This window comes from Polyodon spathula, chromosome 16, assembly GCF_017654505.1.
Source record: "Polyodon spathula isolate WHYD16114869_AA chromosome 16, ASM1765450v1, whole genome shotgun sequence".
Taxonomy (NCBI): Eukaryota; Metazoa; Chordata; class Actinopteri; order Acipenseriformes; family Polyodontidae; genus Polyodon; species Polyodon spathula.
The window spans coordinates 22,097,171-22,122,886 of record NC_054549.1 but is presented as its reverse complement, the minus strand read 5'-3'; the positions used below and the strand labels follow the sequence as shown (position 1 = coordinate 22,122,886).

Sequence of the window (25,716 nt, the reverse complement as noted above, 5' to 3'; positions counted from 1 at the left end):
CGGCCAGGGATATAGGATCGGTTGTTGCTTAAAAACTTTGAAAGTCACTGACGTTCTCAGTGTGAGATCTACACCCTCAGCGAAGGTTCCAGGTTCAAATCCCAGCTCTGGCACTGTGCGTGACCCTGAGCAAGTCGCTTAACCTCCTTGTGCAACGCCCTTTGGACGAGACGTAAAACAAACAAGGTCATGCTGGAAGTGCCTCTGCAGCAACAGTTGTTGATGATGCAGAGTTCACCCCAATAATCTCCAAGTCGCTTTGGCTAAAAGCGTCTGCTAAACGACTGAATTAATAATAATAATAATGGCTGCTAATGGGTTCCAGTGCAATAGATGGCGAATGTAATAGCAGAACAGATAAGATGTCATTATTGTATTAGTTGTGATCACTGCTGTTAACCCTGTGTTCTCTGCGTGTGTTTCTAGGAGGCGAATCGAGCGAGCCGCCGTTTGCTGGAGCAGTTGACAGAGCTGGGGCAAGAGAAGGAGAAAATACAGGAAGAACTGGAGGAAATGCGCAAGGTGCCATAAAAAAAAAAAGAACAAACAGGGTCAAGATTTGAGCAAAATTTTTGTATTCAGCGCTGTTCACAGCACAGGCTAGCGCTGTTCCAAATTGCGTTTCTAAACAGATTATTTAAATACAGAAGGAAGTTGCTACTTCCAAAACAGTTTTGTCAGGTAAAACACTTAGTCAGACACGATAAATTCCAGCGTGGTCAAGTATCGACCACAGTTAAGCCATGTGGTTTACCGCCCATTGCTGTAGGTTGTGCATAGTGAATTTAGGCAGTTGTATCAAACTACAAACGCAGTAACAATGTGTGCGTCTGTCAACCAGGATAAGATAGCAAGCATAGTTTATGGAGAAGTTGTGTGATTTATGTTTATCAATGCTGTAAGCTGACTTTAAACTGAGAGATAACACCCTTATAGAAATTGGATTGGTCCACCTTTTGTGCAATGTGACTTGGTCAGGCAAGTCCTTAGCATAGTAGGAGGGGTCGAGCCAGAGATCTACAAGTGCATACCAGGAGAACATGCCCCATGCCAGGGCGGTGCCAAACCCAGTCTGGGTAGACGGGTCTTGATGCAGTGGCTTGTTAACTCTTTCTGTCTCCGGTTGCCAGACTGCAGACAAGCGCAAAGCCATGCTGGATGAGATGGCAATCGGGACGGCGCAGGAGAAGTCGAGGCACAAAGAGGAGCTGAGCGACGTGAGGCTGCAGCACGAGAAAGAGGTGCTGAGCATCCGAGCTAAATATGAGAGAGAGCTGAGGGGACTGCACGAGGAGAAGCACAGGACTGAGGAGGAGATCCGAGCACAGCTCCGAGAGGAGAGGGTGAGAGGAGAGGGAGATCAGAACACAGCTCCGAGAGGAGAGAGTGAGAGAGGAGGGAGATCAGAACACAGCTCTGAGGGGAGAGAGTGAGAGAGGAGAGATCAGAACACAGCTCCGAGAGGAGAGGGTGAGAGAGGAGGGAGATCAGAACACAGCTCTGAGTGGAGAGGAGGGAGAGGGAGATCAGAGCACAGCTCCGAGAGGAGAGGGTGAGAGAGGAGGGAGATCAGAGCACAGCTCCGAGAGGAGAGGGTGAGAGAGGAGGGAGATCAGAGCACAGCTCTAAGAGGAGAGGATGTGAGAGGAGGAGAGGGAGAGAGGGATATAAGCACAGCTCTGAGAGGAGAGGGAGAGAGAGGAGGGAGATCAGAGCACAGCTCCGAGAGGAGAGCAGAGGAGGGAGATCCGAGCACAGCTCCGAGAAGAGAGGGCGAGAGAGGAGGGAGATCCGAGCACAGCTCCGAGAAGAGAGAGTGAGAGAGGAGGGAGATCAGAGCACAGCTCTGCGAGGAGAGGGTGAGAGAGGAGGGAGATCAGAGCACAGCTCTGCGAGGAGAGGGTGAGAGAGGAGGAGAGGGAGATCAGAGCACAGCTCCGAGAGGGTGGGAGAGAGGAGGGGAGAGTGGGAGTAGAGAATAGAGATGGTAGTGCAACATTTCTCTCTCACTGGAACTCCAAGCCTGTGCTGTGCTAAGGCTGTGTGTATCTGGGCTGAGTGAGCCAGCGCCGTGCTGCTGCTGTGTTTCAGGCACGGAGCAGGGAGCTGGAGGGGCTGCAACAGACAGTGGAGGAGCTGAAGCTGCAGGTCCAGTCCATGGAGGGGACCAAGGGCTGGTTTGAGCGCAGACTCCAAGAGGCAGAGGTAGGGACTGCAGCCACTCACTTACCCGGACCATTCATTAAATAGCACAGTTACAGCAAATGGCCACCAGGGGTCATTGATGCACTGTGTATAATGATTTTTTTTTTCTTCTATATTGAATTATTTTATGAGCTGTAATTCATTGAATTGAACTGATCTAGTTCTGGTATCCCTTCTCTCCTCTTGCAGGAAACAATTGAGAAGAATTTACTGCAAAAGCAAGATGAGATCAGAAATCTGCACGAAGTGTACACTGCACAGCTACTGGTGTGTCTTGATCCGAGGCAGGGCGTTCCACAGCTCTCTGAAATAATGTACTCCTGTATAGATTAATTTTGCATCATAATGACATTGAATTTATTATACAGTCGTGTGCAAGTTTGTTAGAACCCCACAGGATTTGTCAGTTATGTACCTGCTTGCATGAAATCACGTCTGGGTGTGAGATTTCAAGTTTCGGTCAGTAGTCAGTGATGTAGAAACAATAGGCACTTGTGTGAAAATGCTAGACTGCTTTGTGCTTTTAAGTAGGTGAACAACATTTGAAAATTCTCATGCATTTTACTGTTTGTGGCTGTGTTTTCCTTTTCTCTTATTATTTTAAGTGAGTTGCATGTGTGGCCTGTTAAAATCATCAATTCATTTAGACCATCGCTAATTTGCTAATTTTGATAATTTTCCAAGCTTTTCAGTTCCAGTGGTTGGATTTCTGATGCACATCAAATCAAAACTATAGAAGCAGTGAGGTGTTGTAGTAAATGTGCACATGCTGTATATATTATATATAACTGTCTCTCTTCTCGCCTTTTTCCTAGGAGAAGGATGTTGAGATAGAGAGCGCGAAACAGCGGGTGGGAGAGGTAGAGAAAGAGAGGGATGATCAAGTGACCACCATCTCCAATCTCAAGCAGGTAAGAATTCCCTTCCTCTCTCTTTGTCTGCTCCATCAGCACAGAGGAGAGGGAGGCTGTTCAGAGAGTATAAGAGCCCCTCTTTCTCTGATCCATCAGCAGGGAGGAGAGGGAGGCTGTTCAGAGAGTATAAGAGCCTCCCTTTCTCTTTCTCTGATCCATCAGCACAGAGGAGAGGGAGGCTGTTCAGAGAGTATAAGAGCCCTCCTTTCTCTTTCTCTGCTCCACCAGCCCAGAGCAGAAGGAGGCTGTTCAGATAGTATAAGAGCCCTCCTTTCTGTTTCTCTGCTCCACCAGCCCAGAGCAGAGGGAGGCTGTTCAGAGAGTATAAGAGCCTCCCTGTAAGACAGTGCTCTGATGAGAAGTTAGTTGACTGCCTGTGTCTAACAGAAAGTTCTTGTTTTGATGTCTGCAGGAAATCAAGGACATTGTGGATGGACAGAGGATCCTGGAGAAGAAGGGAAGCTCAGCGGTAAGTCTGTTACCCCGTTTTCACGACCACAACACAGGGCGTCTCCACGGCTCGGCTGAGCGCAGCTCTCTGGTCAGGTTTTGTATCCCAAACTGGCTACACAGGAAGTGCTTCATCACATAGCCAGGAGAAGCCAGGCTTACCATTGTGGCCGATCTTCTTTCGCAGAGGTAAAGCACGCATAGGACATGTAGTTTATTGTTTTTCTTTTACCCTCCTGTTAGGTTTCGGGTCTATTTGACCTGACTCTAGTATTTTATGACTTTTCCTAAGTTGGAGTCGTGAACTTATACACAGAAAACAGAACCTTTTGAGAACATGTATACACCTATGATGTTTTGGGTCACTGTGACCCGTGGCATTTATCTGTGTAGATTTGTGTGCAGGAATAAAACTTCTTCTTTAATTTGTTATTTTATTATTATTATATTTCTATTATTATTTCTGAAAGTGGCTGCACCTGTCTGGAGATATTTATAAACAAAAAAACAAACAGTATATATCTACAAGGCAGAGCCTAATTTTCTCTGTCAGTTCTGCAACAGCATCTCACTGGGAAAGACACTCCAAAATGAGGAGCTTCCAGGCTGGCAGTCAGAGAAGTTTTATCACAGCTCCTGGACTAAAAGAGTAAAACCTTTGCAAATAAAAAGAGTTAATCAATTTAAGGCTGTTTAAATTAGTTTGAAATTGCATCGGGTCAGTGTGACCCAAATCGTAACAGATGTACCTAAATTCTGAACAGAACAGGAGGGTTAAACCAACCTTAAGCTGAACAATGCTCAGCCCACTTCGGCCCAGGAGACAAAAGTCTCTCTAGTTCCTTTAAAACAAAACGCAATGTGATCTGACAGTCCCCCAGTCACCTTTGACAAATGGCAAGAGGTTCGGGGGTTAGCCAGTTTTGGGGTAAAACACCCGCAAAACGCTCTTTTGATTTGGGTAGCTGGCTTGGACAACTGAAGCCTCGGCGCGCCAGGCAGTGGAAACATGGCACAGTGCCTGCTATATGAGGAGTCTCTTATTGCTGCTTTGATTTTGGGATTAACAACACTCACAATACATGTTCCGGATACATAAATTAATTGTCTGGAGTAGTCTATTGACCGACAAGGTTAGGACAGCAATCTCCCTGCAGGATTTGAAAAAGTATCGACAAAACTAGGGATGGAAAAACTGTCTGTCTGTCAGTCTGCAGGTAAAATGTCTAGCGATCGATCTGTCACCAAAAAAAAGAAAAAAAACTGAATATATTGCTTGGGAATTGCTATTACAGTAGTGCAGGATAACAAAACAGTTTCTTTCATTTTTATTGTTATTATTATATGTTTTAACAATGTATACCGAGCATCAAAAAGAAATCACTAATGTAACACATTTATTTTGGAATAAAATAAGGTATATAAATGATGGACACTGATGAAATGTTTTTGGTTTCTTTTTAAACACTCGATCATTCATCCTTGCCCACGACACGCTGGCGAGACTATGACTGAAGCATGTGTACTTAATCACCTAATTAGTGATAGAGTTGATTGGACGCTGGATACGGAGTGATTTCAGCTGTTGAATTGCAAGCTTGAATAAAAGCAATAAAGAAAATCACAGGAAAAAAAAAAAAACATGTGCCACGTCTGTCAAGAGGGCGGCGCCTTTGTGCGATTGGCATGTTGAAGGCTGGACTAGGGCAGCGTACTGTGGCTCGCCGTCTTGGGTGTTCACAGCCGGCAATTTCAAACCAGACGAGACAGTATAACCAGACACACTCTGTCAACGACAGAACCGGGAGAGACCAAGAGTCACAACACCTGCCCGAGATCGACAGATCATTTTGCAGCATCTTTGTGATGTCAATTGTTAATCAGCACAATAAAAATCACGACACCTGCTCTAAAACAGAGTTTCTCATTTTTCGATCACATCTAGTGAATATTGTCCAAATATAATTGATAAGTTTCTTTTGATGCTCAGTATAGTTTTCAGTGTACTGCACAATCGTATTTATTTTTTGTAGCTTTCAAATTGTGCTGGAGGTGTGATCTGTTGTTTCAAAGGTTCTGAAATGTTTTGTTCTCGTGGTAATCAGGGTGGAGGGTCAGTTCCTATATTTCAATTCCAATTTAAAATAAATTTGCAGGTCCTTTTGAAGGAATGGAAATTGATATTTTAGAGACATGAGAATGGTTGTGGTTGTTTGACTGCTTTCATTTGAAGCCAGTTTAATTGAACTAACAGCGACTTCAATTGAAGTAATTTATTGCCACTTGTAAGAAGCTGATTTCAACAGAAGACTGCTGACTGCAATTGTGATCAGCGATGTGGACTGAAGGAATGCATTATTGCAATTGTGATCAGTAATGTGGACTGAAGGAATGCATTATTGCAGTTGTGATCAGTAATGGAAATGCGATTGAAAAATGAAAAATGAATTGACTGCAACCCTGGTGCTAAATCTCTCCATCTCCCCTCTCCCCCACCTCCTTTCCTGCACCTCCTTTCCCTCCCACCCTACCCCCAGCTTAAAGATCTTAAGAGACAGCTTCACCTGGAGAGAAAACGAGCTGACAAGCTACAGGAGAGACTGCAGGAGATCTTAACCAACACCAAAGCCAGGACAGGTACAGCAGCGATCTGTCTGCACCATACCCCTAGGACACAATGCAATACAGTACAGTACACATGCATTTTTACATAGTACCCTCCCTTCACGCTGTGGCATCCCAGATTACTGTACAAAGTTAAAAACAAACCAGCTATGGCCAGTGCTCAGGTTTTAGTCGAACATTTCCACATACAGTTGTGGTCAAAAGTTTTGCTTCATAGAGTCCAATGAAAGCTGCTGAATAATGTTAACTGGTTAACATATTGAATCACACACCCTCTATATAGAACGGTGGTCCTCAAAGTCGTGCCTGCAGGCAAATTCGTGCCCGTGAAGCCAGGCCATCGTGCCCGCAGCAGCTGTTCTTAAATTACGGGTCGTGAACACATTTCTGGCGGGTCTTAGCGTGGGAAAATAAAGAAAGCTTTAAACACGTTTTCCAACAAAAGCGCCACAGCAGTCTGTTGACAGTGCTGCTCGCTTATGCTGTGCTTGTACGTAAGCGACATTATTTTTTTTTCCTGAATGGCTTTTGCGATGTGATCAACCAATTGAATAGCTGCATTGTCTCTGCGGGAGCCCAATCATAAGTTAGCTAGGTGGCACATAAACTGTGTCTGTTTCAAGTGCAGGTACTAACTGTAAGTTTAACCAACAGGAGAGTCAAATATCTGCCAAGTTTAACGCAGCTGTCCAATCATAAGCAAGCAGAGGCCGTTCACAGTATTTGCATGAAAATTGAAGGCGAGTTAGTAGCCAAATGGAAATTGAAAGATCTGACAGCTGTCCAATCATTCATGAGCAGAGACGCTAGCTACACTTTTTTATTTTAGTTTATTCACGGTTATGTGTGTAAACATTCTATTAAAAATATTTGCATTGTGTATTTTATGTAAATTATTTCAAGAATAAACACAGCTTGTACAGTTACTATCTGAGACTTGGCCTTATTAGAGTGTAAGATAAGATCCTATGCAGTATTCAGCGTGCCCACAAACAGTCAAGTAAGATCCATTTATGCCCGTTCCAAAATTACTTTGAGGACCGCTGATCTAGAATGGACTCACTCAGCTTCATAGAGTCCAGTGAAACCTGCTGAATAATCTTATCTTGTTAACATGTTGAATTACACGCCCACTATATAGAATGAAATCACTGAGCTTCATAGAGTCCAATGAAACTTGTTGAATAATGTTACGCTGACATACTGAATTACACACCGCTTTGTAGTTTTTAGACGTGATAAGGCTGTTTCTGCTGATCGCGCTACAGCAAACCTTACTGGACAAGCACCCAGTGAGCTCAGAGCGGAGACCTGCAGGGCGCTGACATCCGCTCTCGAGTTCCTGGATGTAAAAGATGAAGTTGGCTGGGTCGTGGGATCGGAGGACACCCTCTGAACCTTCAGTTCTGATGAGCAGCTGTGTGGGGAATTGCTGCAGTGAGGAGGAAAAAGTAATTGGACATTTGATATTGGGGAGAAATAATTGGGGACTTTAAAATAATAATAAAAAAAGTCTGATTTACAGTATGTGGAACACCTTCTTGTATTCCACAATCTGATGGCATGTTAACCCCTAGCGGTCCATTTATTCAGTGCTTGTCAGGCGCGTCAGGTCCAATTTATTTTCACACATGCTGTTTATTTTACACGCGCTGTGTAAATATTTTTTTTCAGAATAAAACAGGTTTAAAAGGCATTGCATAGCAAGGACACTCAGTACTGCATCTCCAGCCAAGCCCCACCCCTTGTTCGCTGTATTTTTCACATACCTCTTTATAGACGTGCATACTGATAAATCCTCTCCTGCTCACTCGTTTTATCACCAAACTTCTCAATAATGCGATCCAAGTCATTATTTTATTACTATAACATCTCCAATAAGCTCTGCAGATGTCTGTGATATTCTTTGAGTGCTGGATGGGAATCAGCTATCTCCTTTGTTTGTGTCTGTGTTATCTCTATGGTGCCGGGGCTATGTGTATTTCTCAGACACGCCCCTTTTTTTCGGCTCATATTGGCCTCACTCGGCCATTCTCCGGCTTTTTCTGGACAAAAAACTACTAGAGATCTGTGCTTGACGTCTTTTTGATGATGTCGGACCTGGTCCGACATTGGACCGCAAAGGGTTAAAATTGAAAAGGAGCATTTTGTTTGACCTTCATATTGACAAACAGCTTAGAGTTGCATGCGTCGCTTATTTGATTGTTCTGAGTAAGCTCTCTGACAATCAGGTGAGGGTCACTGGTGTGGATCAGGGTGTGATTTACCATTCCAAGTGAAGGAAGAGCTGCTTGACTGTTCTACTCCACAGTCCTCAGAACAGCAGCGATCAACACAAACTCAAGCATCTGTTTCTTCGCTCTGAAAGTCATTGACATTCTGAGCGCGAGATCTACATTCTCAGCATAATTGTAAGTGCTGCTTATCGGTCCCAGTGGGGACTTATAATATATAACACACTGATGTCTGTTTTCAGCTGTTTCTGAAGGATCGGGTAAAGAATCAAGGTTACTCTCCCATCCTTTATTGCTGCTACATTACAGTTACACACATTAGGTACCCTGGTTTTAATTAATGACACTGTTCATGCAGGCAGCACTGTGGAAAAGGATGTAACTCAGCTGCCTGATTTTCCTTGTGTTTTGCTGCCAAGGGTATTTCTCAAGCCAGGAATGGCACAAATGCTGTTAAATGCCTGCATTTTTATCCCCACTGATTCAAAAAACCTTGGATCAAATTGTGATGAACCCTTTGTGGTCCTATGCCGGACCAGGTCCGACATTACAATTTTCCCTTTCCAGTCCATCAAAAAGACGTCAAGCACAGGTCTCTAGTCGTTTTTTCTCCGGGAAAAGCTGAGAAAATCTTTCAAAGGCAGAGTGAGACCGATAGGAGATGAATAAAGCCGAAAAAAAAGGGCATATCTGATAGCCACATCCACCACAGAGAGAACACGGACATAACAAATGAGATAGATGCTTCTCCATCCAGCACTCAAAGAATATCACAGATATTTGCAGAGCTTTTTGAGATGTTATAGTAATAAAATAATGACTTGGATCGCATTATTGAGGAGTTTGGTGATAAAACGAGTGATCAGGAGAGGATTTATCAGTATGCACGTCTATAAAGAGGTGTGTGAAAAATACAGCGAACAAGGGGAGGGGCTTGGCTGGAGACACCGTACTGAGTGTCCTTTTGCGATTCAGTGCCTTTTAAACCTGTTTTACTCTGAAAAATATATATTTTAAACAGCGTGTGTGAAAATAAAAACCCTGACGCGCCTTACAGTCCTCTGACTTATAGAGCGCAGGGAGACCGCTACGGGTTAAACCACCAAAAAAGAAGTCCCTGTTTCTTGGAGATTTGGTTTGCGTGTAACGAGCAAGACAGCCTTTGACGTCAAATCAAACACAGTCCCACACACTTCTCATTCAAGAAGGTTCTAGTGGTAGCATTTGCCCTTGAACTTTTTCCAAGGGAGGAGAGAGAGAGAGAGAGAGAGAGAGAGAGAGAGAGAGAGAGAGGCGCGTGTGCCCTGTCGATCGATGGCAGCTCTCGTTTCTCTTCTCTTCCCTCCATCTCTCCCCTCTGGTAATGGTCTATGATCGTGTCTGTCATTCTGATAGTCATGTCAGTATGACCTACCTAGATACCACAAGCTCAGAATACAGCAAGCGTTGCATAAAATCAGGCGGCAACTTTTTAAAATTGTGATTACCCAAGCATTTTCAAATCCCTTTTCTGACCAATGCTTCAGATGTCATTTCATGATTTTTTTTTTTTTTTTTTTTTTTTATTTTTTAACCTTGCTTTTTTAGAGTGGTTCAGAGTTATTTTTTTTTTTATTTATTTATTTTTTTATTTATTTTTATTTATTTATTTTATTACATTTTTAAATAACATGCATGCTGTGCTTTACAATGCAAACATATGCTCTCAGACCTCTCTGTGCTTTACAATGCTTCCCCATGCTTTACCAGACCTATCTGTGCTTTACAATGCTTCCCTATGCTTTACCAGACCTCTCTGTGCTTTACAATGCTTCCCTATGCTTTACAATGCTTCCCTATGCTTTACCATACCTCTCTGTGCTTTACAATGCTTCCCTATGCTTTACCAGACCTCTCTGTGCTTTACAATGCTTCCCTATGCTTTACCATGCCTCTCTGTGCTTTACAATGCTTCCCTATGCTTTACAATGCTTCCCTATGCTTTACCATGCCTCTCTGTGCTTTACAATGCTTCCCTATGCTTTACCAGACCTCTCTGTGCTTTACAGTGCTTCCCTATGCTTTACCATGCCCCTCTGTGCTTTACAATGCTTCCCTATTCTTTACCAGACCTCTCTGTGTTTTACTAAGTTTGCTGTGCTCTTACTACGGGAAACTTTTATAAGAGGTACAGGCACTAATATAAAGACACTGTGGCCAGTGTTGCTAACGTTCTTTACTGAAGAGCAGCTCTTGAACTTGTAGATACCTTAAAGACTTTGCACAAATTAGAAAGAGAAAATATCAGAGTAACTGCAGTGAGAACCACTGGGGATGATTGCAAACGTTATAATAAGTTTAAAAAATACCAGCTGTACCAAGACACATTGATTGTTTGTGTGTGAGCTCTTTTCAATGTACGTGTGTGTGTGTGATCGTAGTTTTCACTGAGGTGCATATTCAGTAAACAGCCGCTTGCAATATTGATGAGTCTGTTCTTCTGCGGTTTGAAAATGTATCACAGACTGCAAAAAGGAACAGCTTCAACAGTGAGCGCCTCAAACCCACTGCCTTCCACACTGCAGCCCAGCGCTTTCTTCCCCAACCACTGAGCTACTCAAACCTACTGCCTGCCATACTGCAGTCCAGTGCTTTCTTTATCTAACCACTGAGCTCCTCAAACCCACTGCCTTCCACACTGCAGCCCAGCGCTTTCTTTCTCTAACCACTGAGCTCCTCAAACCCACTGCCTTCCACACTGCAGCCCAGCGCTTTCTTTATCTAACCACTGAGCTCCTCAAACCCACTGCCTTCCACACTGCAGCCCAGCGCTTTCTCTAACCACTGAGCTCCTCAAACCCACTGCCTTCCACACTGCAGCCCAGCTCTAACCACTGAGCTCCTCAAACCCACTGCCTTCCACACTGCAGCCCAGCGCTTTCTTTCTCTAACCACTGAGCTCCTCAAACCCACTGCCTTCCACACTGCAGCCCAGCGCTTTCTTTATCTAACCACTGAGCTCCTCCAACCCACTGCCTTCCACACTGCAGCCCAGCACCCTAACCACTGAGCTACTCAAACCCACTGTCTTCCACACTGCAGCGTAGGCAGCTGTAATTTCATGTTTTTTCTTGAGAGGCCAAAAGATGAGTCTGGTTTTGCAGAGTGGTGAATATTTTATGGAGTCCCAAAGGCTGCATAAGGTATAGAGGTTGGCCCGGACTAGCTGAGTTTTCTCTCACTGCCTTCTTGGCACAGCTAGGTTATCTTTCGAGAGGCATCTATAATTCAGACCTCCTTAAAATGTAATGGCTCCTCTCCGAAAAGTGGTATTAGGGACCCCACATCCTGACTCCCTCACACTGTAGATTCAGTCTCCCTGGGATCAGCCTAGTTGTCCTTCTCTGTAACTGCTCAAGTGGAATAATGCATTTTCTTGTGTGACCGAAGGAAACCAATGCACAAATGAAAATGAATTACACACACAGTCTACTGCACAGAAGAACCCCCCCCCCCCCCCCCCCCCCCCGGGTCAGAAGGTCATTTAAATGGGGTGCAACATTTCAGATAGAGATGTTTGCAGGGTTATATGCAGTTAAGGCTGTTCCCCTGCCCCTTCTAAAACTTTACCATTCTAAAAGCATATTGACAGACATGGGCAACATTATCATTAAAAAGACGACAGACCTTCTACGCTATAGAGGTTACATTTGAGTAATGGAATCAGTAAATCATCGTGGCTGCCATTTCCATCCCTGCATATTGAAACAAGGAATGGATCAAACCACCGTGCAATGGAGAGGTATGGTAAAGCATACTAAAAAAACACAGGAAAAGCATGCATATTTCCTGTGATCGGTGTTATAGGGCAGCCCCTCCCTGTTTCTCACACTGTGCTCTTGTGTCATGTCAGGTCTGGAGGAGTTTGTCCTGTCTGAAATCAGCTCTCCCAGCCACACACAGACAGGAGACAGCAGCAGCATCTCGTCCTTCAGCTACCGGGAGATGATGAAGGAAGGGACAGCAGCACAGACCAGCAGCAAGGTGCAGTACCCTCTTCTGGCCACTGGAGGGGGGAGAGGGGGGGGGCAGGCTCCATATAAATCAATTTTCTTCCATAATTACTTTATTAACATTATCCGATACCCTTTTATCATAATATTTATGTATTTTCATATGCAAATTCCAGATAGTTTTTCAGGCTTTCTTTTCACTTTGAATCGGGTGATTAATTTAGCCCGCCACCATCAAACTGTATGTGAACAATATTGAGTCACTCTCCCTGTGTAGCAGTTAATAGGACAGCACATCCTTTGTACAGTATAGCTCTGGCCAAAAGTTTTGCATCACCCTGTAACTAATTTTGCTTCATAGTCGAATGAAACCTGCTGAATAATGTTACGTTAACATAATGAATTACACACCGCTTTGCAGTGTTCCATATACTCTAAGGAAACACTGAGATTTCCAAATCTAACATGAAATTATACCGTACTAAGATATCATTTTGTAGTTTCTTTGATTACATGATGTTAAATAAAAGATTGAAATTATGTTCACGTAGTTTTCGCGGGCAGCAATTAATCAATGCATCGATTACTGATCGTCTGTCCATAAATTTCCAGAGCTTCGATTACAAATTTGGTGAATCGATGCATCAAATTAGAACCCAGTTTGAAGTCTCCTTTTGGTTTGCATTAAAACCTTGAGTGTGTGAGAATGAGCTTCTTTTAGTGCTAATACAGTAGATAAGCCACGTCAGCATTCGATGTACCGCATGTAAAATGAGTTCAGTTGCTGCACTGCATGGCAAAGGACAGATCACTCGTTTTATCACCAAACTCCTCAACAATGCGATCCAAGTCATTATTACTGTAACATCTCAAAAAGCTTGGCAAATGTCTGTGATGTTCTTTTGCTGGATGTGGAAGCAGCTATCTTGTTTGGTTATGTCTGGTGAAGGGACTATGCGTATTGCTAAGATGCATCTCCTTTTTTCGGCTTCTATTGGCATCACTCGGCCATTGAAAGCTTTTCTTGGCTTTTTCCAAAGAAAAGATGACTAGAGACTTGTGCTTGACGTCTTTTTGATGGAAAGGAAAAATTATAATGTCGGCCCTGGTCCAGCATAGGACCACAAAGGTCTGAGCAGTGGACAGGGAATTACAGACTGGTGGACTTTCTCCAAGCAAGCAACGAATGGTATACGGGCTGATTCATTTCTCTCTCTCTCTCTCTCTCTCTCTCTTCAGTCTAACACAGGCAGCCCTCAATCTCAACGCCCTGCAGAGCTGTCCGATGATGAGGTGGGGGAGCTGTTTCAGAGGCTGGCTGAAGTGCAGCAGGAGAAGTGGATGCTGGAGGAGAAGGTAGACCATCTGTAGTGCCGTCTCCACCACTGAAACACGTGGGCTAGCAAGATCATTGATACAGTGCTGTCTCCACCACTGAAACACGTGGGCTAGCAAAATCATTGATATAGTGGCATCTACACCACTGAAACACATGGGCTAACAAGATCATTGATATAGTGGCATCTACACCACTGAAACACATGGGCCAGCTAAAGAAATGGGAAATGTGTGCACTCATTTGCAGACACAAACAAGTTTCCTTCCAGATTGAGATTTGAATACTAGTCACCTGATCATCTTACTGTTTCAGGTGAAGCACCTGGAAGTGAGCTGTTCCTCAATGGCGGATGATATCTGCAACAAAAGCGCCATCATTGAGACCTACGTCATGGACAGCAGAATAGGTACAGTACCTTACCCGCCTGTTGCTTCAGGGCTGCTAATCAGACTCCCATTGCATAGCAGCGTGATCCAGTCCTGGTTTCACTGTGAGTTTAATAAGACACACCTGAGCTTGTGCACACTATGGCAAATCAAGCTGGTAGTAAAACCAGAATGGTAGGAGTCTTATTTCCAACCCTGTGCTTTGAAACTCACTGTTTTGTAAAGCGTTCAAACTTCAGTACTTTGAAGAGTAAGTAGCGGGCTTCCGAAAAATATGTAGTTCCGCTTCCCCACGTTGTTTTCTTTTCATTGTCATTTACTTTTTCCACCAACTTTTAAAGTCTGTTTCAAAGCTGGCTTTTCTGTTCTGTACAACATCACGGATCATTATCTCTGTGTCGCCCATTTCACAGTGCAGGTAATAATCCTGACACTGTCAGTGCACTAGAGCGGGCATTTTGAAAAGAGCTTTGAAACAGACTTTAAAGTTGTAAGTATAAAAAGTTGTCAGTATGTTAACAATGAAAAGAAAAATGACAGGTCTGTTATTTAAACAGTTGTAGCAACACGTGGGGGACGTGTATTTAATTGGAAATTAAATGGAGAATCAGGACAGAGGGAAGGAGACTCTTCTTCACACTGAGAGTGGTGAGGGGATGGAATGGGTTACCTAGTCATGTTGCTGAAGGAGGCTCTTCTTCACACTGAGAGTGGGGAGGGGATGGAATGGGTTACCTAGTCATGTTGCTGAAGGAGGCTCTTCTTCACACTGAGAGTGGGGAGGGGATGGAATGGGTTACCTAGTCATGTTGCTGAAGGAGACTCTTCTTCACACTGAGAGTGGTGAGGGGATGGAATGGGTTACCTAGTCATGTTGCTGAAGGAGACTCTTCTTCACACAGAGAGTGGTGAGGGGATGGAATGGGTTACCTAGTCATGTTGCTGAAGGAGACTCTTCTTCACACAGAGAGTGGTGAGGGGATGGAATGGGTTACCTAGTCATGTTGCTGAAGGAGACACTTCTTCACACAGAGAGTGGTGAGGGGATGGAATGGGTTACCTAGTCATGTTGCTGAAGGAGACTCTTCTTCACACAGAGAGTGGTGAGGGGATGGAATGGGTTACCTAGTCATGTTGCTGAAGGAGACTCTTCTTCACACAGAGAGTGGGGAGGGGATGGAATGGGTTACCTAGTCATGTTGCTGAAGGAGACTCTTCTTCACACAGAGAGTGGTGAGGGGATGGAATGGGTTACCTAGTCATGTTGCTGAAGGAGACTCTTCTTCACACAGAGAGTGGTGAGGGGATGGAATGGGTTACCTAGTCATGTTGCTGAAGGAGACTCTTCTTCACACAGAGAGTGGTGAGGGGATGGAATGGGTTACCTAGTCATGTTGCTGAAGGAGACTCTTCTTCACACAGAGAGTGGTGAGGGGATGGAATGGGTTACCTAGTCATGTTGCTGAAGGAGACTCTTCTTCACACAGAGAGTGGTGAGGGGATGGAATGGGTTACCTAGTCATGTTGCTGAAGGAGACTCTTCTTCACACTGAGAGTGGTGAGGGGATGGAATGGGTTACCTAGTCATGTTGCTGAAGGAGGCTCTTTTTCACACTGAGAGTGGGGAGGGGATGGAATGGGTTACCTAGTCATGTTGCTGAAGGAGACTCTTCTTCACACTGAGAGTGGTGAGGGGATGGAATGGGTTACCTAGTCATGTTGCTGAAGGAGACTCTTCTTCACACAGAGAGTGGGGAGGGGATGGAATGGGTTACCTAGTCATGTTGCTGAAGGAGACTCTTCTTCACACTGAGAGTGGTGAGGGGATGGATTGGGTTACCTAGTCATGTTGCTGATGCTGAATCACTGAGATCCTTTAAGATGTTTTGACTGAGTTCAGGAGCTGTCCTAGACATATGCAACACAGGCTAAATCAACCAAGGTATCTTTTTAGGAGTGAAACAAAAGGAAACTTGATCCAAAGTGTCTGATCACTAGATGGCACTGGCTCTTACTTTTGTTAAGATGGCTGATACAAGGGATTCTTGTTTTGATGGAGGGTTTTTGCGTGTAGAAAAAAAAATAACACCTGAAAAGATACAGAAAGGTCTACAAAGCTATGGAGAGAGGAAAAGGCAGAGAGATGGAGAAGTTGTTTTTTCTGGAATGGCTCGAATTGCTGCTTCACTAAAGCAATGAATATTTTATGACTCTTAAAAATAATCCACTGCAGACAGGAGACTTTTGGAAAGCAATAAGAGCCCAGTGTTTTTTCATTGTATAGATGATTATACGTTAATATATAGCACTAGACACTGATATTGATGCGATCCAGCCCTCTGAAATGTCTTTAAAATATATAGCACTAGACCCTGATATTGATGAGATACAGCCCTTTGAAATGTCTTTACAATATATAACAGACTGCCATAGGATAGACATCAAGTATTATTGGAGAGTATAAATGACATTTCTATTCTAGCTCTGGAAACAGATGTAGAGAAGGGACTAGCCCTGGTGTGTGAGCGTGTGTGTGTGTCTGTGTGTTTTGACAGCAGGGTTCTGGCAGTGTGTTTTTTCCCTTGACTGTCTCTCTTATCAATCCTCTCCACCTGTCTCTGATAAAGATAAAGCTGTCCTGACGGGACTATTGATCTCTCAACCAGGTGCCTCACCAATCACTCTATCAGGGATCTCAAAACTAGACTTTCGACTTGCATCTGTCTTTTTTTGCTACTCAAACCCACTGCCTGCCACACTGCAGTCCAGCGCTTTCTTCCCCAACCACTGAGCTACTCAAACCTACTGCCTGCCATACTGCAGTCCAGTGCTTTCTTTATCTAACCACTGAGCTCCTCAAACCCACTGCCTTCCACACTGCAGCCCAGCTCTTGCTTTCTTTCTTTCTTGCTTTCTTTCTTTCTTTCTTTCATTTCTCTAACCGCCAAGCTTTTCAAACCATCTGTTGCCACGTTATGTAAACAATTGAGTTTATAGTTTAAAACCCTTCTCCGCATGTTAGGTCAGTTTAGGGCGAGTGAAAGACTTCAAAATATTTACCCTAGCAAACACATTTTGCAAACTCTTTAGTCAGTGCCTGGGTTTGAAAAAAGAAAAAAAATAAATACGACCGAAAAGTCATTACAGTAACAGGTTAATAATTCTTTCTCCCTCCTCCTCTGTCCTTCTTGAGCTTGGCTCTGTGTTTTTAATTTTATGACTGACCGATTTAACATTTAATGGCACGCTTGTATCTAATTCAGTGGGCAGCTTTAATTGTAAATATTGTGTTCTACAGCTTGAGGACTTCTCCGATCGTGACTGGCTTCTCGCCTTGGTAATTGTTTTTTAATTTGCTGGTGTGTGACGCATGTAGGACAGGTCTGTAAGCTTCAGAAGGACCTGCTTGGTTTTATGTAAGACTATAGACCACGTTACAAAATTCCCTGTCAGTTTACCTCTTTGAAATGAATACGGTGCAGTACAATGCAGTTTGCTTTTATATAGACGCACATGTTCTTCACTGGGGTTCCTACTGGGGATATTGGCTCTGGCGCTCCCGCAGGTCAGGGAGGCCAAGGGACTGTTTCTCCTCACCATGCTACAGCGCCCCCCACTGGCCAGGTGATTTCAGTGCTGCGAGGGGCTGGCTTCTCTCATCCGCTGTGGAGGTCCTGGGTGTAAAGAAGCGATTGGCTTGGGGTTAGGAGGACTCCTGTCGTTGCAAGAGGGCTGCAGTGAGGGACCATATCTGGATGGGGCTCCGTGCTGGGTGGGCAGCGACTCTCTCAGTGAATGTTGCATTATTAGAGAGGAGTGTTAAGACTCAGCCAGGCGTGCCCTGGTCTTGAATCATTTAGAGCAGCTGCTGTCCGCGATCATCTGCTATTAGCAGCTGCCCTTTCTGTCTCTCTTTGATTTGCAGGCCTCCCCCACGCCTGTCCTCTCCCGACTCTTGGTTGAATTGACCCGACACCTAGTCTTGGGTCTCAGAACTCATCCCTGTTTTATGTGCTGCTGAAGCCATTGTGTTACTACAGTCATCTCACACTCTGTAGGTCATAGATGGGCCAGTTGGGAGTTATTTATTTTAGTTAATGGGTGTTTTTGTAAAGGATTTGTATAGTCCCAGGTGGATCGCACCATGAAAGCTATTTTTAAAGTTTCCATGACTTGCCTTTTTTAAAACGATTTTGAATCAGACTCCTTCGTTTCAGTTGGAACAATTTCAGTTTGGACGCAAGAAGCGAGTTTTAAATCTGCAGAAGAAACGCGAGTAGGCAGAATGTGAATATGCTGTCAGGGACATGGATGGTGAATTCATTTATAAATAGCAATTATACACAAACGTGATGCATACATGTTTTGTGTAATGCCTGATGTCTGTAGACTCCAGATGGAACCTACCTGAAATGGAGTTTTCCACACTGGTTTTATGGTGGTGGGTGAAATGTGGCTTTGTTTTTTGGGATAACTCCAGAATAAGCACAGATAGGCAGTGTTGCAAAACGTAATAAATATCCAGCTGGCTGGAGTATTCTGCTTCCAGGTGGCCGTACAATTGATAACCATATAGTGTGTAATGGTTAGCACAGAGTTAAAATAGATTGGATCTCAATCTGCTGCTGATGGAAATGAATGAGTTGGATTTCAAATTAAGTCAGTCCCAGTGGCAGATGGGAAACGTTGTGGGTAAAATCCAGTGTGATTCCCTAGTAATGCCTTAAACATAATAGCTTTGTCAATCATTTCCACACTAGAATGTTTGGGAAAACGCTGCGTGTTTTAAATGACAAGGACTGAAATCTCTGTTTTCAGTATTCAGAATGTCTCCCACTATCTCCCTTCCTAGACTCTGTCTGGGTGGCTGATCAGCTTGCAAGCAGGGAGCTTTGCATCACTGTGGGGAGATAGTGAGTTAGCAGCTTGGTGCAGTCGGGAGTCTGCTCTAGAAGCCATTAAAACTCCTCTCCAGCTCTTGCTTCCTGTTTGACCGAAGAGAAATGCAATCGGATATCCGCAGCCCAGCTTTCACGCTATAAAGATGAGAAATGTGCTTTTGTCTGTTTAACCTCAGATGGACAGAGCCTGGTTTCTTAAAGCAGCGGTGGACAAAGTTGACCCTTCCAGTCCTGGTCTTTGTTCCAACTCTGTTCTAAATTGCTTAATTGAACCAATGAAACCTACGTCCAGACCCTGACACTGTTCACCATCTCATTTTGCCTGTTAAACAAACCTGGAGTGGAATTGCCCTCCAGGACCGTGATTGATTGGACACCCTTGTCGCAAAGCAAATGCCAACGTAAAATCGATTTAAGAACCAGCAGCTGCGTTTCTGGAACCCTGCTAATGTTGTCATACAATATAGAGTATTGCTTATTTGACTGAGTTAGCTGAGGTCCGAATAAGTCATCTAGTCAAAATAGTAATAACCCATGCATTTGATAAGGTCTGGTGCTCTATTTGTGAGTGATTCGTAGCACTTTGCTGTTTATGCACCACATTGTAAAGCTGCTTGGGGAATTTTAAAAACTGTTAATGATCTGCAATGTCATTTTAATGTTAATGGATTGCAAACTGAACAACTTTTCGTTTGACTTCACGATCACTTTTCTGAGGTCGGCTGTCGCTTTTACTGTTTGACTAGTTGACTATTCATTGCCACCCCAAATATAGACCTGTTTGAATTTTGTAAGGAAATACATTAACACTGCTGTTTATTGTTATTTGTGTGTGTGTGTGTGTGTGTGTGTGTGTGTGTAATATACAGTGCATTAGTTTTGCTCTTCATTCTGTTTACCCAACCTGTCATCAACAATTCCCTAATTTTAATGAAGTCATTTGTTTTTAGAATCGTTCCGAGTGATTCCTTTTCTCAAAATCTGCCTTTAACTTCAAACCACAAATGTGTTATCATAACTTTGAGGAGCTCAGTGGTTAGATAAAGAAAGCGCTGGACTGCAATGTGGAAGGTAGTGGGTTTGAGGAGCTCAGTGGTTAGATAAAGAAAGCGCTGGGCTGCAGTGTGGAAGGCAGTGGGTTTGAGGAGCTCAGTGGTTAGATAAAGAAAGCGCTGGGCTGCAGTGTGGAAGGCAGTGGGTTTGAGGAGCTCAGTGGTTAGATAAAGAAAGCGCTGGGTTGCAGTGTGGAAGGCAGTGGGTTTGAGGAGCTCAGTGGTTAGATAAAGAAAGCGCTGGGCTGCAGTGTGGAAGGCAGTGGGTTTGAGGAGCTCAGTGGTTAGATAAAGAAAGCGCTGGGCTGCAGTGTGGAAGGCAGTGGGTTTGAGGAGCTCAGTGGTTAGATAAAGAAAGCGCTGGGCTGCAGTGTGGAAGGCAGTGGGTTTGAGGAGCTCAGTGGTTAGATAAAGAAAGCGCTGGGCTGCAGTGTGGAAGGCAGTGATTAGCTGAGTGGATAGTGCACAGGTTGTTAACAATGTTTTTCTGAAGCTGATAAATGTTTCAAGACTATCTCTGATCACTGGCTGCTCTGTTCTCCAAAGATGCTCTTCTGATAACCTGTCTTTCTGTTGTTTACTAATAAAACTCCCTGAATAAGGAGAACAAACCAGCGCTATTGGCAGGAAATTATTTGTGTGTCTAATTTTCTGTCTTGGGCTAAAAATATATTTCTGCTAATTTTAGTGTAGAAAGACAATGCATCCGCTCTCGAGTTCCTGGGTGTAAAAGATGAAGCTGACTGGGTCGTGAGATCGGAGGACACCCACTGAGCCTTCAGTTTTCCTGAGCAGCTGTGTGAGGAATTGCTGCGATGAAGGGGGAACAAATTATTGCACATTCTAAATTGGGGAGAAAATCACTTTGGGCACTTAAATTTTTCATTTAAAAAAAAGAAATACAAATTCAGATTTTTTTGGTTACGTTTGGAAAGGACAGTACCATTATGGGAGGCTGTGTGGTCCAGTGGTTAAAGAAACAGGCTTGTAACCAGCAGGTCCCCGGTACAAAACCCAGCTTAGCCACTGACTCACTGTGTGACCCCGAGCAAGTCACTGATCCTCCTTGTGCTGCGTCTTTGGGGTGTGACGTTGTTGTAAGTGACTCTGCGGCTGATGCATAGTTCACACACCCTAGTCTCGTGTCTTGTAAAGTGCTTTTAATAATGATAATAATAAGACTTCCGTATGATGCCCACAAATAAGATTGCAAATCGTCAAAGTCTGAGCCAGTGTGCCTGTGTGCGAGTCTGGAGGAGAGAGAGAGGGGAGACTTGGGCTCTTCACTCTAAGAATGGATTGCTAGTAGGAAGCACAGTGGGATGACACGTGTACGTGTTTGTGAGTGAACACACAGGCAGCTTTTATGAGATGACTGACTCTCGGATTTTAGTATTTCTAGAGAATACGTAAAGGCCTTTTCTCAGTTGCGTGTAATGCCCAATCCAGTTACTGTAAATGTTTGTAGTTCCTTGCTTTTAAAACTCGCCCAGTGATCTGAAAATACAGGTTTGTAGTTGAATGAATCCGCATTTTAGTCGCTGTGATGATTTATTTACAACCTCTGTGTGCATTGTGTTGTGGCCAGCTGCAGAAGTCCAGATATAGTGGATGTGTTCTTTTGGTGTGCAAAACCAAAATCGGTCACCTCTGGTAAAGGCACGGCCACGTGGGGTGCAGGGTGAGTCACACAGTCCAGGAGCGCAGGGGTCCCCGAGGGTCTTCCTTGGTAAAGGCACAGCCGCGGGGTTGCTGGGAGATTCATACAGTCAGGAGTGCAGGGGTCCCCTGGGGTCTCCCCTGGTAAAGGCACAGCCACGTGGGGTGCAGGGAGAAGTCATACAGTCATGGGAGTGCAGGGTTCTGCTTGTATCCCCGTCTTGAATATCAAGCCTGCTTTAGTATCCTGGGTGTGTGAGTGAGAGAGATGACCTTCAGCATGCTGTAGGAGGCTGTCTGGTCCTGCGTGTGTCCCTGCACTGTGTGTGAATGTCACTGCAGATGAGGAGGAGATACTGACTCTCCAGCACGTTCAGTCAGGTTCTTCATAATCTATCTGTCTATCTATCTCTCCTCTCTCTCTCTCTCTCTCTCTCTCTCATATACAGTACTGTGCAAAAGTTTTAGGCAGGTGTGAAAAAGTGCTGTAAAGAATGCTTTCAAAAATAGACATGTTAATAGATTATATTTATCAATTAACTAAATGCAAAGTGAGTGAACAGATGAAAAATCTAAATCAAATCCATATTTGGTGTGACCACCCTTTGCCTTCAAAACAGCATCAATTCTTCTAGGTACACTTGCACAAAGTCAGGGATTTTGTAGGCATATAGTCAGGTGTATGATTAAACAATTATACCAGACAGGTGCTAATGATCATCAATTCAATATGTAGGTTGAAATCATTAACTGAAACAGAAACAGCTGTGTAGGAGGAATAAAACTGGGTGAGGAACAGCTAAACTCAGCTAACAAGGTGAGGTTGCTGAAGACAGTTTACTGTCAAAAGTCATACACCATGGCAAGACTGAGCACAACAACAAGACACAAGGTAGTTATACTGCAATAGCAAGGTCTGTCCCAGGCAGAAATTTCAAGGCATTCAGGGATTTCCAGATGTGCTGTCCAAGCTCTTTTGAAGAAGCACAAAGAAACGGGCAACGTTGAGGACCGTAGACGCAGTGGTCGGCCAAGGAAACTTTCTGTAGCAGATGAAAGACACATCATGCTTACTTCCCTTCGCAATCGGAAGATGTCCAGCAATGTCATCAGCTCAGAATTGGCAGAAAACAGTGGGACCCTGGTACACCCATCTACTGTCCGGAGAAGTCTGGTCAGAAGTGGCCATCATGGAAGACTTGCGGCAAAAAAGCCATACCTCTGACATGGAAACAAGGCCAAGCGACTCAACTATGCACGAAAACACAGGAACTGGGGTGCAGAAAAGTAGCAGCAGGTGCTCTGGACTGATGAGTCAAAATTTGAAATATTTGGCTGTAGCAGAAGGCAGTTTGTTCATCGAAGGGCTGGAGAGCGGTACACGAATGAGTGTTTGCAGGCAACAGTGAAGCATGGTGGAGGTTCCTTGCAAGTTTGGGGCTGCACTTCTGCAAATGGAGTTGGGAATTTGGTCAGAATTAATGGTCTCCTCAATGCTGAGAAGTACAGGCAGATACTTTTCCATCATGCAATACCATCAGGGAGGCATCTGATTGGCCCCAAATTTATTCTGCAGCATGACAACGACTCCAAATTTACAGCAAAAGTCATTAAGAACTATCTTCAGCGTAAAGAAGAACAGGGAGTCCTGGAAGTGATGGTATGGCTCCCACAGAGCCCTGATCTCAGCATCATCAAGTCTGTCTGGGATTACATGAAGAGAGAGAAGCAACTGAGGCTGCCTAAATCCACAGAAGAACTGTGGTTAGTTCTCCAAGATGTTTGGGCCAACCTACCTGCTGAGTTCCTTCAAAAACTGTGTGCAAGTGTACCTAGAAGAATTGATGCTGTTTTGAAGGCAAAGGGTGGTCACACCAAATATTGATTTGATGTAGATTTTTCTTCTGTTCACTCACTTTGCATTTTGTTAATTGATAAATATAAACTATTAACATGTCTATTTTTTAAAGCATTCTTACTTTACCGCATTTTTTCACACCTGCCTAAAACTTTTGCACAGTACTGTGTGTATAAATATGTATATATATATAATTATTATTTTTTTTTTTTGCCATGCCTTTACCAGGGGAGACAGCACTACATAATTAAGCGATAGAGCCCGTCGGTGTGGCTCTACCGTGTAGTACCACACGGTAGAGCCAGCATCGAGAGGGCAGTATCGCTATTAGAAAACAACTTATTTCTTTATTTTCTCTCTTAAAAAAAAAAAAAAAACTAAAATCTATATTTACCTTGAATTTTTTATATTTCGCCGGGTAACCTTCCGCCGAGGTAAATAGTCCCTAACATAATTAGAATAGAAAAACGACAGAACGTAGAGAAAACAGATTTTATTATTGTTATTAAGACATTGCCAGATAAATTAACTATGGGATTGCTGAATAGTCTGTGTAGTATAGAGTTGGACTCGAAACTTGTTGTTGGAGGCGGGGCGTCATTCAAGCAGGCAGGGAGTGGATTGGCTGGTGCGGAAAGAACTGAAACAGGGTTGGCAGTTTGACTGGCTGGTTTTGAGGGAGGGAGGGAGTTGTTTGGATCCAGCCGATGACAGAATTGTTGACCAATCGTGTCTTCCCTGTTGATTTGCTGTCCAGTAGCTGCGAATTGAGGCTTCATTACGGTGTCCTGTCACAGACATGATTTCTCTTGTCTCAAGACCAGCGTCAGAAAGTATGTTTAAGTAGCACTTTGTTATCAGATTAGTAAATTAGAATGTTAAGGGAAAAAGACTGTATTTATGCGCTGATTGATTTGAAATTGAATTCACAGTTAAGCACTTCAACGTTCCAGCGGGAATCTGTGCAGAATAGAAGCCTGCTAGATCTGGAAGCTGACTGTCTGTTCGCACTCAATCGTTTTCTAATAAACATTTAAACATCTCTTTCCTGGTATCTTCTGCCCCACAAAGAAAGACAAGGTGTCTAAATCTATAGGAACTGTGATCTGAAATCTGAGAATTGTAAGTTAGCCTGCTTGTCTTTTTTTTTTGGGAGGGGGGCAAGTTTTCTCGAGCGTGGTAATACCTTGAGTGTGAAATCAAGAGATTTGTGTTTTGGCAAGGTTTGCCTTCTGCTGGTGTCTGTCCGGGACGCTTGAGAGAAATTCAACGCTGCGGCCCTGCTCCCCTGCTCCCCTCTCCCCTGCCGCGGGCAGAGGAGCGAGACGGAGAGAAGGCTGCTTGGAGAAGCAGCTCTTCCCTGCTGAGCTGTGCTGTGTGGATCGCTTAAGTGGAAAATGCTTTGTCGCTAAGAGTTACTGTTACTCCTGCGTATCTCGCTCGCTCGCCTTTTTAGTGGAACATAAGACTCCTGTTGCACCTTCGCCCATTCTGAGTTTTACTACGATCTTGATTAGCCACAGTGTGCTCAGGTGTGTCTTATTAAACTCATAGTAAAACCAGGAATGGCTCAAGCTACTATGCAATGGGAGTTTTATTTCCTTCCCTGCTTTACCATACATCTCTGTGCTTCACAATGCTTCCCTATGCTTTACCACACCTCTCTGTGCATTACAATGCTTCCCTATGCTTTACCAGACCTCTCTGTGCTTTGCAATGCTTCCCTAGCTTTACCATACCTCTCTGTGCTTTACAATGCTTCCCTAGCTTTACCATACCTCTATCCTTTCCGGCTGCCTCCCCACACAGGCTGCTTGCTAGCAACGTTGAGTCTGCTGTGTAGAGTGGACGTGCATTGCTAATCATATGAGAGAAAATGTATTGGAGATCATATAAGAGTTAAGTGTGCTGGTAGTGTCAAACCAGTTTGCTGGAAGTGACTTTGGCATAAGTAGAGTTGCTAAGATTGGAGAGATAAGGAATGTGCAGAAATATATGGAAGGACATATGGTAAAGAATTAACATTAATTTTCCCTTTCTAGTCATCAAAAAGTCGCAAAGCACAGTTCTCTGGTTGTTTTTTCTCCGGAAAAAGCCGAGA

General features: G+C 43.9%; 1 protein-coding gene across 1 annotated transcript in view; it reads left to right on the top strand.

Annotated features, from left to right (window-relative positions):
• Positions 1-25,716, top strand: part of gripap1 (GRIP1 associated protein 1) — a 42,712-nt gene that overhangs the window by 10,168 nt on the left and 6,828 nt on the right. Inside the window, exons 11-20 of the mRNA XM_041273788.1 lie at positions 427-522; positions 1,131-1,343; positions 2,092-2,205; positions 2,395-2,472; positions 3,021-3,116; positions 3,532-3,588; positions 6,107-6,206; positions 12,321-12,451; positions 13,660-13,776; positions 14,072-14,165. Coding sequence (XP_041129722.1) covers positions 427-522; positions 1,131-1,343; positions 2,092-2,205; positions 2,395-2,472; positions 3,021-3,116; positions 3,532-3,588; positions 6,107-6,206; positions 12,321-12,451; positions 13,660-13,776; positions 14,072-14,165 — 1,096 coding nt within the window. The remainder of the gene's footprint in view (positions 1-426; positions 523-1,130; positions 1,344-2,091; positions 2,206-2,394; positions 2,473-3,020; positions 3,117-3,531; positions 3,589-6,106; positions 6,207-12,320; positions 12,452-13,659; positions 13,777-14,071; positions 14,166-25,716) is intronic.